Source organism: Cricetulus griseus, chromosome 2, assembly GCF_003668045.3.
Source record: "Cricetulus griseus strain 17A/GY chromosome 2, alternate assembly CriGri-PICRH-1.0, whole genome shotgun sequence".
NCBI classification, from domain to species: domain Eukaryota; kingdom Metazoa; phylum Chordata; class Mammalia; order Rodentia; family Cricetidae; genus Cricetulus; species Cricetulus griseus.
In genome coordinates, this window is record NC_048595.1 from 344,374,836 (window position 1) to 344,392,340 (window position 17,505).

The 17,505-nt window shown below is 39.9% G+C and overlaps 1 protein-coding gene and 1 pseudogene across 1 annotated transcript in view; both read left to right on the forward strand.

The window, feature by feature from the left end:
- Adamts12 (ADAM metallopeptidase with thrombospondin type 1 motif 12) overlaps positions 1–17,505 on the forward strand; it is a 241,599-nt gene that overhangs the window by 132,388 nt on the left and 91,706 nt on the right. The window contains exons 6-9 of the mRNA XM_027401266.2: positions 352–476; positions 3,429–3,578; positions 15,052–15,195; positions 16,446–16,590. Coding sequence (XP_027257067.1) covers positions 352–476; positions 3,429–3,578; positions 15,052–15,195; positions 16,446–16,590 — 564 coding nt within the window. The remainder of the gene's footprint in view (positions 1–351; positions 477–3,428; positions 3,579–15,051; positions 15,196–16,445; positions 16,591–17,505) is intronic.
- Positions 8,780–9,338, forward strand: LOC100772738 (annotated as a pseudogene).

Genomic DNA, 17,505 nt, shown 5'->3' on the forward strand with positions numbered 1-17,505 from the left:
AAATGCAGTTTTGGAACTGTACTGGCTTTCAGTAATCAGCCTGCTAGAGATAAAACTTCAAGTAGTATGAGTCTTTGTTATATTTCCAATTTATTTTTAAGGGTTACTTGATATCATGACAATTTCTGTCCTTTAGATCTTTTAAATAAAGTCTTGGGGTGGGTGGGTGATAATGGTCAGAGCAGAGAGTCAGGCCAAAAGGAATACATTGGCTTCTGCCAAATATCTTCCAAATGCCTGGAGCACCATCCTGAGCTCATCCTCTGAAGTGCTCCTGAGGACTATTGTCTAACACAGTAAACTGGATCATGGAGAACCCACTCATGCACATTCTTTCTCTTCTTTTTCCAGCAAGGATTGAAAATAGTTCACCATGCAGAGAAGACACTGTCCAGCTTCTGCAAATGGCAGAAAAGCATCAATCCCAAGAGTGACCTCAACCCTGTCCATCATGATGTGGCTGTTCTTATCACCAGGTACTTCAGAGGCTATGTGGAAAGGAGGGTAACCAGCTGAGGATGGCTAGTGGCTGAAAGTCTTGTTATGTGTTCACCTTCTTGGGATTCTCACTACCCTTTTCTATTCTTGATCATTTGTGAAAGCAGTAACTATAGTCTGTGAGCCCCTGGATGGCTCATACCATTGAAAGGGCATGTTAGCAAGCTTGTTGATATGTCAAAAATGTCCTTTTTTATACACTACATCTGTTGGCAAACAAGTCTCTTTATCATAGCAAAAATTGTGTCTTTAAAACTGTCTTCTTTGTACCAAGAAATCTATTTTCAAATCCTTTGTTGAAGACTTCTATTACCTTCTGCTGGTGGACTTTCCAATCCTTTTAATTATATTTAATCTTCCCCTTTCAAATTATAAGACACAATTCTCCAGGAGCTTACCTGTTCTAACTCACTCCAGACCAATGCTTAGGATACAGTGCTCTGTAAACAGAGTGATATAAATGTGCCTTCCTCCTTTTCACCCTCATGATTTTAGCTCGGCCCTATAGTTCAGTGGTAGGTCGCTTGCCTAGTATTGATGAGTCCCTGAATTCAGTCCACATCATTGCAAAGATGCATTTTGTTGTGAGCACAGATGGATCCTCTGGTGCTATTAAAAAAAAGTCAAAACTTTTTAGAATCCAGGACTGTGAAATGCTTTCCTAGTCAATTCAGGCTCTTTGAAACCTATGATTTTCCACTGGCTCGGTAAATATTTATTGACTTCCTACTATGTTCTATGTAATAAGGGCTCATACAATAAGTGGGGGTAGATCTTACTACACAGCTTATGCAAATTTACAGACATCCAGAAATCTAAGGATGTGTACTGAAAGAAGCTTCTTCCACTAGGGAGAACCAGAGCCTTTGTGCTTAATGTTCTACATCTGTACAAACCTATTTTACAGAGGACTACTGGTCAACCTAAGGTACAATAGATCCTAGGAATCCACTGCTATAGGTTTATACCAAAAGCTTTTCTTGGAACAGATTTGTATATAACTATGTTTTAGTACTTTTACTCAAAAGCAGAATTCTGATAATTGAAATTTCAGACAGACATATGTATCACATGGGATTCATTATTATCCTTTACATTAGGATGGTCCCATCAAAATGGCAGGGCTACTATGATCTCAGTGGCCTGTTTTTCACAGGACAACACATACCCAGGACCTTCTTAAAATTTTGACCTTAAGACCTGTCATTTGGGGCTTGATAATTATGTGTGTTGGAAGATCCTGTGCAGAATAGCTAGTCTCCAGTCTTTACTTATGAGAATAGTACCCCCACACAATTTGTAAGAACCTGAACTATTTCCAGACATTACCAAAAGTCCCTTAAGAAAGAAAATCAAAATTACTTTCCATGCTTCACCCTACCCCAACCCACACTGAAAAATGCTAGTCTGAAAAAAAAAAAAACAGATGAGAAGGGAATGGGTATGAAACTAATTGTTGCCACTGAGAAACTATTCTGATACACACATTGGCAGTGCCTGATAGAATTGCATTTGTGAAGGACAGGTTTCTAAGAATACACTACAAGTACATATGCAGCCTTCCAAGGCAGTTTCTTGTATTTGTCTTCAGTATGTGATAGGGATAAAGCCAATCTGCTTTGTGTAATCTTGGAGATAGGTCCTTGTCTCCAAGAATTATATTCCTATAATTCCTTTGTTTTCTCCCTCTCTCCCTCTTTGATGTTAAGCTCTTAGTAGGTACTCCATCTAAATTATGTAAAAGATATGGCCTCCTTCCAAATCAAACTGAGAGAGTTAACAGATTAGCACCGGGTGTCAATACACCTTTTCCACAGGAGGTCTCTGAGGAGCTACACTTTTAGATGAAGTAATAAACCATGCATCCTACAGTGAAGGTTGGGATATATCCATCTGGAGACTATATGATCTGCCTTTACAACACTCAACCCTCCAACAGCTGCTGACAGTGAACATATGATTCACGTCTTCATTGCCTATGAAAGGGGGTTGCTTCTCTCCTTCCCTGGCCCTACCCACAGCCATTAAGAGAACTGAAAACTCTCAGTTTCTCCAGGTGTGGCTCCTTTCCATTTCCCAAAGGATGCAAAAAGCAAGAGACCATTTGTTGCTGCAGATGATGCCCACACAAACCTCAGGAGCTGAGCTTTGCAGCTGAAGTCTGGAAGCATCACTAGCACTTATACTAATCAAAAGCTCTTCTTATGCTTGAAGAAAGTCTAGTGACTAATGACTCTCTGAAAACTCTTGTCAGAGATAGAAATACTCTGTCTAGGAAATGGGAGCATGATTTTGAAAAGCTATATTGTTTTCTGAGATCTTAGGAATCTTTCTTTTCCCCTTTTAGCTAATTCTGATGAAGAGGAAAGATCAGGTTTCACAGTGTGCATGGGATAGGCACATACACAGCACACATGTGCAAGTTTTACTAGTGTAGTATGACTAGATAATAGATTTCATCTCTTTGTGGGATAGTGGGAGAAATTGCATTTTTCATAAAACAAAACAAAAATAAGCAAACCTCAGATGAGTTTTGAAAACAATCTAAGAAAAACCAAAAGGGGTTTCATGTCTGAAGAGAAAATTGCTAACTACCCCTTCCTTATTCAATGCTCAAATTAACTTTAATTTTCAGTGCAATGTTTTGTTAGCCTAATCATGCAAGTTTCCTGAGATGATGAGTAAAAACCACCCAAAATAAAATGCTTTAAATTTTTCTAACGTTTGAAAGTTTGGGAAATTCAATTAATTAAGAGATAAAATCAGAATGGGTCCAGTGAATTCCAAATTGATCCCTGTTCTCACATGGGCTTTATTTTGAAGCATGCTTTAGAGATACCAACCATCGTAGTTTATGCTGATGTATCTTCACTGGAAGTTTCTGCAAACATTTCTTTGGCTGTTTAAGCATCTCTGGTCTCTACTTGCAGAAAGGACATCTGTGCTGGTGTCAATCGCCCTTGTGAGACTCTGGGGCTGTCTCAACTGTCAGGAATGTGCCAGCCTCACAGGAGTTGTAACATCAATGAAGATTCTGGACTACCCTTGGCTTTCACCATTGCCCATGAGCTGGGGCACAGGTAAAGAGTTGAAGCAACAGAGATCCACTTGCTGTGTTCATGTATCAGTAGTACTGAATGGAGTGGAAAGCAGTTTAAACTGAGTATTACAGGACTCGGTTTGTGTGTGTCACAGGCTCACTCCCTGACCTCTATACCTTCATTTGAGAAGTGGGTTAATGACATATTTCACAACCTTCATCTACGATGTCCTCACCAATTACAACAATTATATGTTAGAATCAGTGATGCTTTCTTAAGAAGGCAATGTTTGCTTGTGTCTTGTTTAAGATGCAGTTTCGGTGTGTAGCCCACACTGGTCTGAAACTCACTATGTAACTCAGGTCAGCCTTTAATTCATTACAATTCTCCCACCACAGCCTCCCAAGTACTAGAATTATAGTCATGAGTCTCCATGTTCATCTTGAAATGACAATATTTTTTTAAATTTAGGAATATAACTTCCATTTATTTATTAAAGACCCTTAACAAAAATGGAGATCCAAATTATCTCCAGTTCCATAACAACAGCCATGTCCATTTACAAAAGGGTCAAGCAACATTCGGGAATGACATGCTATGATCTTCATTATCAACGTGGCTGGATTTGCAATCACCATGGAAATGTATCTCTGGGTGTGTCTATGAGGTGATTCTAGAGAGATTTCATTCCAGAGGGAAGACCCACTCTGAATGGGTGGCACAATCCCATACTTTTCATGACGAACAAAAAGGATAAAGTGAGATGAGCCCCCAGCATCCATTTATCTCCATGTCATGGATGAAAATGCAAGTGACCAGCTGCCTTATGCTGTTGTCACCATGTCTTGCCCAACTCGATCTCCAAGCTGTGACTAAACCCTCCCACCTCCAAGTTCCCCTCTCAGGTATCTTGCCATGGCAACGAGTAATGTAATAATAACAACACCCAGACTTTCCTAGTCACCTCACCCATAGTGGAGATGGGTAGGGTAAACATACAGTGTTGCCCACTGCTTTATACCCCTGCTACTTTGATCTCCCTGCCAGGATGGGCTGTATGCTTGAACTGTGAATTTTCTGTTCTTTGAGTTGTCTTTGTCAGGGTGTTTTATTACGACAACAGAAATGAAAGTAAGACAGGCACTTGTGCTCTGAGGAGGGATTATTAGTAATATTTCCTTCCAGATAAGATGAAGCCTTGTACAAAACATCTTAATGGACCACTTCAGAGTCTGTTCTGTACCCAGGCTTTTTACTTTTAGGCCACCAACTGGCTCCCAAATCACGACACAGAGACTTAGTATTAGATATGAACGTTCAGCCTTATCGTAAGCTTATTTCTTGCTACCTCTTATAACCTAACCTGTTTCTCTTTATCTACACTTTGCCCTAGGGCTTTTTACCTTTCTTTTCTTCTGTATGTCCTACTCTGTCTAGCTGGCTAGCAGCTGCCTGCCTGGATGACCCAGAGCATCTCCCTCTCTCTCTCCCCCATTCTCTTCTCCTCCTTCTTCTAGCCTGGATTTCTCCTCCTATTTATTCTCTCTAACTGCCAGCTCCACCTATCCCTCTCCTGCCTGTCTATTGGCTGTTCAGCTTTTTGTTAGACTAATCAGGTACCTTAGGCAGGCAAGGTGAAAAAATATAACATATCTTTACATCCTCAACAAACAAAGGTAGCAGAAACAAATGTAACACACCTTCACACAGTTAAATATTCTGCAGCACAAACAAATGTAACACATCTTCACATAGTTAAAATAATATTCCACAACACTAATCAATACATCCCATCTTTCCAGAACGTGGAGATCTCTGAAAGGAACGAATGAAGTATCTGATTTCTAGAGATTTAGCTACAGTATGATCTGAAAAATAAAGGGCCACTGTAGTTTTGAAGAAGTCTTGGGAGGTCATCTTGAGGAATAACTTTAATGGCCAGTAAGATATATTACAGGGTAACTGGCAGGAAACTATAAAGCCTCTACTAAAGCAATTTACTGACTAGAGGCTGAAGTTCTGCCTGGACTTTAAGCCAGAGAAAATATTGTTTCTGGTTAGGAAAAGCATGAAATTCCTTTAATCTGATTATAGTTGGTATGTCTAGGGAATGATACTATTAATGTCACTAAAAACATGCAAAACTCACATTCTTGAGCTCCTATTTAGCCTTTGGACTTTTCATTGAGCGTTGGCTGATCTCAACAGTCATATGAACTAGAAACTATTGTTAGCCTATGTCTTATATGCATTTGTTAAAGGGCAACACTAAATAAGTTGAAAACTTCTATAAATTTTCAGAGACCGTTTACACACTAGTTAGTAGAGCATTCAAGTTATTTGAAAGCATGTTTTGATGAGATGTGTCACTTGAAGTCAGGTTTCAGAATGTTTGAGTGAAGGTTTAATAATAATTCTAGATTTGCCAGATACTAAAAGCTCCCATAGGCAAAGATCTTAGCCTATTGTGGCTTTGTTTGTCTGTGTATGTGCTAACCACAGATGAAAGAGCATTATCTAACAGGCAACTCAGAGGAAGGAGTCCTACTGCTTCATGGTAGTCTGCCCCACCTCTATTTCTGCAGGGATCTCCTCTCTATAAAGACAAACAAAAACTGGGCATACTCAGTATACCACTAGACAAGAGTCAGAATTGAGAAGACCCTGGAGACTGTATTGTATTAGATGAGACCTTTTCAGTCTGGGCTCACTCATCATTAGCCCATAAAGCATACAACTTTGCAAAACAATTTTACCTATGTGACAAGGTTGGACCATTGCCCCATGACTGGATAAAGTGAATGCTTGCTCTGACTTTTCCATCAATCAGTAGTATGACCCTAGACAGTTCCCTTGATCTTTCTGTCTGTTAAATGACAAGGCTGCACCAGGCAAATTCTTAGGTGCTGTGTTTATTGAATCCTCACAACACAGCCCCAGTGACAAGTGTGATATCTTTTAATATCTTTGCTTGTCAGAAATTCAGAGACAGAGACAAAGATGACTTTTTGTAATTAAACAATAATAATTGACAATCTGGATGAGCTACACCAAAATGCTAATCTTAGAAAAAACAAACAATAATTGTTGGTCTCAGCAAAATGCAAGTTATCTCACAAAAACACATACAGGTCTCCTCAATCCAGCTATGTAGAGGGATGAGGTTCATGAAGTCTTCCATTAAGCCATTGGTGTCAATAGCACCTTCTAGCAAGCCAAACCTAGAAGTAATTGCTTAAAACCTTCTTAGCAAACATGTGTAAAGAAAAGTTGAGAAGATATATCTTGATAATAGGCATGTGGAAATGTTATTTGTGCTTAGAAAAATGGATCCTTTGTAGTCTCAAGTTCAATCTGGCATGAAAGAGAAATGTAAGTCAGTCTCCCAAGAGCAATCAATGGTTGCCCCAGTTCTGAGGTAATCATTGGTATGACTATCTGAATATACTCTATCACCTTGGTGACAAAGGTTGTACATGTTTACTACTTATCAGAAGTGGCAGACTGTTTAGCAGACTGGAACTGGGTCCTGTCTGAATTAGTTTGCTAATGGACTGACTGGGGTTAAGCAAACATTAGTTCAGAGCTGGTCAGTGCATTTGGAAGTGCTGTGTCCAGTGCTTGTGTTGTTGTCAATGCTCCATTTTGTATTATACAGAGAAAAGGAGGATCTGGTTCTAAAAACAAACCTTTGTAAGGAAAAATTGCATTCTGAAATAAGAGAACACTTCAGGGTGAACCAGGTAGTGTTTCAGTTCACTCGGAAGCTAAGGATGACAATTTAGAAACCACATACCAACAGGGAAAAGAGTGAGGGAGAGGAGGAGATAATAGATCGATCCTCTTAGCTTTTTCTGCACCTTCGCTTCATGGGGACACTCTCCAAAATGGTACTCCAACATTATTCCACACTAGGAGGAAAAACCTGAGTTATTTTACATAAAATATCCTCAAATTATTTGTCAAAGGTTGCCTCCAAGGGCCTGTATTCCATCTTACTCCCACCATGACAAGAAAAGGCAGGACATTCTCATGTAGCCTCAAGGAAATACTGCCAAAATGATGCAAATCCTGTCTTTTAGAGGTCAGCTGATGTAAGCGTGTTGGCCAATAGCATTGGCTTACTCACAAAATTCAGAGTCAAGGAAAATGAACTCAATGCCCTTTTCCCTGTTTCTCCTTTTACATAGGGTGTAAAAGGAGCATTATATTAAAAACCCATGAAGGTTCTGAGAGATGAAGACTAAAAAGAAGTGAGGCTTGGAACCAGTGAAACCAAAGGATGATACTCTCTTCTTTTCGTTTTCTCACATTTCAGATTGAGGATGATAGAGCCTGGAACCTGAAAAGAGATACAAAAATCCTCAGTCAAGGAACCTATTCTCTTTCTCCAAAGGCCCCCCGAAAGGCATATGACAGTGAGACAGAAAAAAAACATTAGGTAGTAATTCTTTTATTTCTGTCACATATTGTCTGCAAGGGGCACTGTGGCCTTGGCCTCCTTGTGCTAGCAGAGTTTAAGCAGGAAGCCTGAACTTCCATTCACTTGATAACGTAATGAAGCAGTCAGTACTCAGCTTTTTGGGTGGTGCCACAAAGGCCTCATAGACTCCTGGAGACTTTGATCTCCTAACTCCAGCCCTGTGGTAGAAGTGCAGACAGGCTTTGTGGAAAATGGGAAATTTCACTTGCTCCCAGGACAGGCCATTAGCAAGAATTTTTCCCTCACAACTCAGGCATCAATTCACATTCATGATCTTTGAAAAATTAATATATTTTTTTATTTTACATATGCAGGTGTTTTGCAGCTTGTATTTCTGTGTACCACATGCTTGCCTGGTCCTTCCTATAAAGGCCAGAAGAGGGCCCTTATAGGATCTTGTTCAACTGGAATTATAATTCTGTGAGCTGGGAATCTAACCTGGGTCCTCTGGAAGAGCAGCCAGTGTTCTTAACTGCTGAGCCATATCTCTAGCCTCAATTTCTAAAATTCATTTAAAAAATGAATAGAAACTCCTTAATTTGATAAAGCATATCTACAAAATAATTTACAGTTAACACTGTATTTAGTAATGAAAGGCTGCACATATTCCTTCTAATCTCAGAAAAAGGTAAATATGTCATTCTCATCATTATATTCAAGATAATAGTAAACTCTCAGTGAATGTGAGAAGGTAAGAAAAATAAAGGACGCGGTGGTGGTGGCAGGGTCTACGCAGCTTTAGCCAGTGGCTGTTGTCATGACGACCCAGGGGTGCCTGGTGGCCAACTGAGGCCAGCGGTTCAAGTGGGCCATTGAGCCGAGCGGGGCCGGGAAGAGGCTGCAGGGGCCGAAGTGACCGGGGCAGTGGACAGGGAGACTCAACTCTATCCAGTCGTTTACTTGGACAAGCAAGTGCCTGATACCAGCGTGCAAGAGACAGACCGGATCCTGGTGGAGAAGCACTGCTGGGACATCGCCCTGGGTCCCCTCAAGAAGATTCCTATGAATCTCTTCATCATGTATATGGCAGGCAATACCATCTCCATCTTTCCTACTATGATGTGTGTATGATGGCCTGGCGACCCATTCAAGCACTTATGGCCATTTCAGCCCCTTGAACTCTTTGCAGAGTTCAAATCAGAAGTTTCTTCAGGGTTTGATCTATCTCATTGGGAACCTCATGGGTTTGGCATTGGCTGTTTACAAGTGCCGGTCCCTGGGACTATTGCCTACACATGCATCAGATTGGCTGGCCTTTATTAAGCCCCCTGAGAGAATGGAGTTCAGTGGTGGAGGATTACTTTTGTGAACCTGAGGACGCAACAGCTGATGGGCCTTGTTTGCATGGGCCTCCTTTGCACTCTGAGCTCACAGCTCCTAAGTATACTCACTTAAAATAATCACACATGTTGAGGAGAACCAGAAAGTCTGCAATTGTTTTTGTGGTGAGAGATTCTACAAGTATAAGGTGCAGCATGTTACAGCAGAAAAGAAATTACAGCATAACTTTCAGTCAGTATAACTTCTGACTGAAAATAATGTAGAAAACTTTATTTATGTTCCCAGCACAGAGCAAAACAAACAAAACCAGACTCTATGTAAACAAAAGAATAGCAGCTGCTGAGTAGCAGCATCTCCTTCCAATAAATTATATGGTCGAGAACAATGCTTTAAGTTTCTCAGTTCTCCTTAAATCTGTAATATTTGGCTTCTATATCGCATAAGCAGAGACAAAAATTTTGTATCAGACATTTTTTGGAAGATGTTGAGAAACTAATGCTGGATTCAAATTATACATGATGAAAAGAAAAAATAAACCAGAAAAAAAGAGCATGTAAAAAAAAGAAAGGAAGAAATAAACCATCCTATTTGAATATAGGATTGTTTTATTCATAGAAAACCCCAGGGAACCCATACATATATAAAAATGAAGATATATGAGTTCATTGAAATGATATAGCATAAACATTTGAAATCAATCATCTTCCTGCTTGCCAGATAGATGGACATGGAGACTGAAAGTTTAATCCCATCACATAATCACTCTATCTTTGATTCTGTATTTATTGCCTTCAGAATTGGGAGAGAATGGATTTCTCTCATTTTAAATTATTAAGTTTTCGATCATTGTTTTGGAATCCTTAGGAATATAATACAATATGTCATGAATAAAGGACTAGAATCTATAATAGATTTTTAAAAACTTTAAAATCCCAATTATTAAAAAACATGACATGGAAATGATAGAGTAATATGAAGGAGAAAATATTTGACGGTGCAGAGCAGATGTGGGCAAAGAGGAGACAGGCACAGGGATGAGGGTGGGGTAACTGAAAACAGTAGGAAAAAAAAGCACCATATGGAAATCTACTTTTTTAAAAGAAAAGAAAAATAAAATAGCAATTAGAAAAAGTAACAGTCTGCTTGCCCCAAGATCACTCATTCACTGAGTCAAAGCAAGTTGTCTAGACAGTTGGAAAGCTGTAATGACTCAAATACAATTACATGTGCTACTTACAAAAGAAAGAGAAGAAAATGGGCAAAACACATGAATGGACATTTCACCATCTATTGACAGCAGCTTCTCAGATACTTGTGTGACTTCATGACCCCCATTCCCTGATTCCATGCAAAGATTTTTGCTGGCTTGGTGTTGCACAGGTCTTGTGCATGCAATCACAATTGTCGGGAGTTCTTGTGTAAAACGATCCTGTCATGTCCAACAAATAAAATTTCACTGCAGACATCCACTACTTCAGCTCTTCTAAACTTTCCATTTTGTTCCATTTTGAGCTGAGAGCTCCATAGTCTCTTATTCTCTGTACATTGACTCATTGTGGATTTGTGTGCCATTCCATCTATTGCAAAAGGAAGATTCCTTGAGTTGAAAGGCGCATTAATTTATGGATATAGAAATTAAGAACTTAGGTTGCAGCTAATACTATGTCCATATAGCACAATAATAGCATTAGGTTCTCCCCTAAGGCCTATGAGCCTAGCCAGCCATGGGATTTTGGCCCAGTTAAAAGGCATAAGTTCTGTCATATAGAGTAGGCTCTGAATCCAATAAGAAAGAGTGTTGGTTATGCCTATAGCATTCATGCCACAATTGCACCAGTGGATGTGTCTTGCCAAGCCAGATGTTATTGTAGTTTTCAGGGCTCACAGCTAGGTAAAATTACTCGATATTTTACTACACTGGCACCATGAAAGTTTTGCTAGTAGGAATAAATCTTCCAGGGTAGGACCATCTTGATTTCTTTATGTCCTCTGGTTTCAGCATGTGGTGTCTTCAGCAGGAGGGTCTTAAGATCCAGAGCTGGAGGATATTCAAGAACAGTAGTAATGACATAATTTGGTGGGGATCTAAGAGATCCCACTGACCAATGACTTGTCAAGAGGTAACCCATACTTGGCACTGGGCTTTTCATTTGACAGTCATAGTGTCTGGGAGGGGCATTGGTCTTCTGTTATAGAATAATTCCATTTAATTCCCTTTTATATATGTACATATTTTAGGAAGCCCCTACAGTAATCTATTCCCACATAGAAGTTCCAAAGGTTTTTGGTGTAGGATATCCCTCCTCATACTCCCTCCTTTACCCCTACCCTCACACCCCACCCTATTTAACCTTTCCTGTTCCATCATTCCTAGTTCTGCCTCCATTGCACCTGCATTCTAGCTACCTTTTCTTGAAATCCCCCATGACTTCTTACTAGTTCCCTGACTTCTATGGGTGTTCAGCCTAAATGTCTATGAACTACTGGACAGATAATGAAAATATGCATGCACATAACAGAATATTCAGCTGCAAAGAAAAGTGAAATTTATAGGTAAATATATGGGTCTAGCAATACTCCCTCAGAATGAGGCAACTTATACACAAAGGAAAATGCGGAATGTTCTCTCATATGTAGGTGCAAGATTTGAAACTTGGATATATGTGTTTAAATTATAATACATAAAAATATTTTGCTCTTAGTAGTGAAAACACCATGATATATATATATATATATAATATATATATATATATATGTGTGTGTGTGTGTGTGTGTGTGTGTGTGTGTGTGTGTGTGTGTATGCTCAATATCATCACCTCAGCTTCCAGAGTGTGCTCTATTTCATTTATAGAGCTTTTCTCCCTGTATGTTCAAACCTGGTATTTTCTGAAAGACTTGGATAAGCTCATATTTCCACTTTTGTGACTCTTGTTCTCTGAAAGTTCTATTTTACCATAAAATGAATAAACAATATGAAGTAAAGAGTAGATATACCCCATAAGGTACTACTGAGACCAAGGTACTTACTTAAGCTGCTATTTCAGCCTATAATTTAGTAAACCCAGTTTAAAGGAATTGAAACAACAAAGACCCAGAAAATAGTCTAACCTAGAAACCTCAGGGATTTTTCCAGAAGTACAGGGTGCCTACTCTAAACTACTGTTTGGATTCTACTCCCAGGGGTAGAAGACAGATTCTTGGAGATAAACCCTCTACTACTATGGCCCCATGTGTTCTCACCCCTCACTGTTACTGACTCACTGCTCCCATGTGACTACTCCATCAGCTTAGAGAAAGTAGACATTTGTTTCATATCATCTCTTTTCTTTCATAAAACAAGAATAGAGCTCAAGAGAAAAATCTACAATGTACCAAAAAATTTATGAAAACTAAAATGAGATCTTGGTGAACTTAATATTTAAAGTGTAGGAGGACCAGTAACTAGGAGCATAATAGTGCATGGCGATTACCTAGGGGGAATAGGTGAATGCACTGTGCATTCCAGTTAGATTGGGCTGCAATAGCAAGATTCCATTTCAAACGGCAGAAGTTTTAAGACATAGTTCAGTGGTCGAGTGATTTCCTATGACTGCAAGACTCTAGATTCAGTCCTCAGTACTAAGAAAATATGGAAAAGTCAACCTCAGGCACCCTCTACTACAAAGATCATCATTGGGGACTAGTGTGTGACTCAGTTGGTAGAATGCTTGATTAGCATGTGTGAAGCCCAGAGTTTGGCCCTAGTACTTCATGAACCAAGTATGATGACACACAGCTGGGATTCCAGCACCTGGGTTGTGGAGGTACATGGATCACAAGTTCAAGGTCATCCTCAGTTACACAGAAAGTTAGAGGCCAACCTGAGCTTCATAGGATCCTGTCTCAGAAATATCTTCTTTACAAATTTCTTTTGAGACTTGCTCACAGTATAGGACTTTTTTCTAGCTACTGAATACATGATGTTGTACAGCAAGTACTTCATGATTGGTGGGACTGAGGGGCAGCTTCCTGGGTAAGCCTGTACAGGAGGCTTCTCTTCTATCACTTTCTTTGTAAATAGATGCTGAAAAGCTTTGCAGACAAATTCTGTGGTTCCTTTGTGAGTTTTATATTCACAGATTGTGATCAAAGTTTGTAAGTAAGTTGCTGATACTTGTAAAACATAAAACACAAGAAAACTTCTAAGTCCCAATATCTGTTGTATGCACAAGCTGCTAATGCTGACCAGATTCCATTAAAGTGAAAAGTGAGTTTCTTAGTCAGAGGGATGGGCAAAGTCAGATTTTTCTGTATTCAGATCTGGAAAGCTAAGCCAATATCTATCTCTAGGCTCTAAATTCCCCCTGCGTGAACCTCTATGGGAAAAGATTTGTGTAAGAACTCGAGGTATCTTCAGAGAATCCTGAGGACAGTGGTTGTAAATAGACAACTCTGGGTCAGTTATTTCCTAGGCACCCTCTGGGATGGCAGGCAGTTAAATATTGTGGTCCTTCAGAGCTGCCTTCTTGGTCTGTTAAAACAGTGGCAGACCAGGGGACAGACAAACAAATGACTTCAGAACACCAAGATCTCTATTGAAGACCACATTTGTCTCCAACAAGATGTATGTTTTTTGATCTGTATAGTTATTCCATCTTTTAAGATGGAAATTAACCTGGAAAATTATTATTTATTTGTTGTGTGTGCATATATGTGTGCACATATGTGTGCAAATGTGTATATGTATATGTTCATTCATATATGACATGTACATGGAGGCCAGAGGTCAACATTGGGTTGACCGTGTCTTCCTCATTTGTTCTTCATCTTGTTTTTGAGACAGGATCTCTCACTGGTCTTGAACTCACCAAGCCGGACAGGCTGGGTGGCCAGCAAGCACCAGCAATCTTCTCCAGCACTGGAATTACAGATGCTGGGCTTTTATATGGATTCTAGGGAATAGTCTTCATGCTGGAGCTTACTGAGTTTGATTTACTGAGTCATATTCCCAGACCCAGGAAAGTTATTTTTAAAGGTTAAATTTCTGCTACTTGTGAACCTCTTGTTATAGACCAGACCCTGCTAAGTGGTTTTCAAATTGTTCTTCATTCAGATCTCTTCCTAGCACTATGGTGACTATCTTTTTACTAGAAGAGAAAAAAATGAGTCAAGTTGCAGTAACTCAAATGTCATCAAACTGCAGAGGTCAAATTCAGTCCAGATTGTTTATCTTCATAACCTCTGCTCTCAACCGCTGAACTGTGAGGTCTCTCCATTGTGTGGGAGTTGGAGATCTGTTGGAATGGAATAAAGAAATCCATTCGTCAATGCCTACCTGTGTCTCCGCCCAAGTCTCCCTTAGACTGCTTTTCTCCTTCTCTTGAATGAAAGGGGGAATCGAAGAGTGGATTTGTTTATACTAGGGTGGCTTCAAGAGAAAGCATGCATACTGAGTCATGCTTTGCCCTCCTGACCAGAATACAAGGAGGCAGGCTGAGCACTCTTGGCTTTCTACCAAACAGAGGTTTGCTTTTAATTTTCCATATGGCTCCCTCCCGTGGTTAAGCAGCTGAGGTTAAGGGCATGTCTATAATCTTCCCTGAACTTCTGAGTCCAAAATTAGCTATGTCCTTCCAACTTCAAAGTCTCACTTCATAAACATCTCCTTTGGAACAAAAGTGGCTTCCCGTGGGTTTTAATCACTTTGGTGAACCTGTGAATTTCTCCTGTTAAATGCCTATCTGATTTCTGTTCTTGTGTTTGTGTCAGCTTTGGCATCCAGCATGATGGAAAAGAGAATGACTGTGAGCCTGTGGGCAGGCACCCATACATCATGTCCCAGCAAATTCAGTATGATCCCACCCCACTGACATGGTCAAAATGCAGCAAAGAGTACATCACTCGCTTCTTGGAGTAAGTGCAGTTCCTTTTATGGCGGCCTCACTGGGGTCTCTAAGTCAGAAGTTATAATGAGTTTTCCATAGGGAAATGAGTGCCTGGGAAAGACCTGGATTCGTTTTCCCGTCCACAGTATCATGGTGGACCACAGGAGTGGATGCCTCATCTGCTTTCTGACTACACCCTCTATCCACAGGGCAAGTGAGCCACCTGCTTCTCCCTGGTTGTTGATATATATTATATATATATATATATATATATATATATATATATATATATGCTTACAAAGTTCTTGGAGACAGGTCAGAAATGTTCAGTCAAACATGCTAAGAGTAAGATTTTGATTGTCTATTTCCCCACTATCCTGTGTTTGTTTTGTTTTTGTTACCTTGACACAAACTAGAGTTATGTGGGAAGAAAAACCTCAGTTAAGGAAAATGCTTCTATCAGATTGCCCTTAGGCAATTCTGTAGTGCATTGTTTTTTTGATCACTGACTGATGGGAGTGGGCAGGTGGTGCTGAGTTGTTTAAGAAAGCAGGCTGAGCAAGCCATGAGGAGCAAACCAGTAGCAAGCACTCCTCCATGGCTTCTGCTTCAGTTCCTGCCTCCAGGTTCCTGCCTTTGCTTCCCTCACTGACCGATGGTACCTGAAACTAAAGAAGCAATAAGCCTCACAAGAACACCAAGCTAGACAACCATAGTGTATCCACAGAGGACCTGGCTCAGACCCAAGCACAGTCCTGCTCTGTTTTTGAAGGGAAAAGAAGGAGAGGATCTGGTGGAGAGGCAAGGTTGGGGGAGGGGATAGAAAGGGTAGATGGAGGGGAACCGAAGTCAGTGTGGAGCGTATGAGAGAAAAATTTTTAGAAGAGGAAGGAGGAGGAGAATAATGGAAAGGAAAAGACAAAGGAGAAGGAGGAGGAAAGGAGGAAGTGAAGAAAAGGAGGAGGAGGAGGAGGAGGAGGAGGAGGAGGAGGAAGACATAAAAATTCTTTTTACCCAAGCTGCTTTTGGTCATAGTCTTTATCACAGCAATAGAAGCCTAACTAGGACACCTACAATCTGTATTTCCTATGTAACAACTAAACATGTGATTTGCATTTCCTTTTATTAATTTTCTTCCAAGGCTCACAGGGTTTTTTTGCTTATAAGAGTTTGGCTTTCAGGCAGTGCAAATAATAACTTATTGTGACGAAGATGTCTATTGTATGACTGGAAAAAGTCATAACCATCTACTCTGGTTTTTTGTTGACTTGATTGCAGCCGAGGCAGGGGATTCTGTCTTGATGATATTCCCAAAACGAAAGGTTTGAAGTCCAATGTCATTGCTCCTGGAGTGATTTATGATGTCCATCACCAGTGCCAACTCCAATATGGCCCAAATGCTACATTTTGCCAGGAAGTGGAAGTAAGTTCTGGGTTTTGTGGTGCCTCTGGTGGGTCTGTGCAGGGTTTGAGGTCTGCAGAATGCTGAAGGAAGCACCTGGAAAAGCACAGAAATGAAGGCCTAGGCCCAGAAACAAACACTTTGTCTTAAGTATACTCAGATTTATCCAAATCAGAAGCATAGAATCAGAGTCACTGACATTCTTAGACACATCTTTTTTGGAGTTCTGTGGAACATGGAATCCTATGCAACTTGAAGGCAGTTCCATGGTGATTTACAGAGTTCACAGCATTTAACACTTATGAGCTCCATAACTGTCAACTGCCAACCTAATCCTTAAAATTGCCCCTTTTCTAAACTTCCCTTTTGTTAAAGAATATCCTGAAATCACAGTGTAGGAATTAGATTCATCCCAGCCACTCCTCTTCTCCATTATTCTCAAGTCTTGGCATTGTGCCCTTATATAATAAACATCTCAGTCCTGCCTTCTTCATTGCTGCTGCTGTCTCAATCCTGATGCTCTTCTGTTGATATTGTAACTACCAACTCCGTCTATCTACTATTGAAATTGCTATCCCCATTATTTTGAAAGCACAGATCTAACTATGCTTCTGTTCTGTTATTAGAGTCACCACTAATCATTGGATACAATCCCAACTCCTTGTGTCACATTCTATTATAATTTGGAGATATATGAGGTAGATAGATGGCAGACAGCTAGATAGATATGAACCTCCTATGTGAAGTATAGCTGGCAAAAATGATCTCCCATTCTGTATGTTTCTTCTTCACTTTGCTCATAGTTTCTTTTGCCATAGAGAAATTTTTAGCTTCATATAATCCTATTTGTCAATTCTTGGTGCCTATTAGCTTCTTATCTTCTAGGTTACTAGGTTTTCTTTTTTAGATATGTTTCCATGCAGGATTTGAAAATAC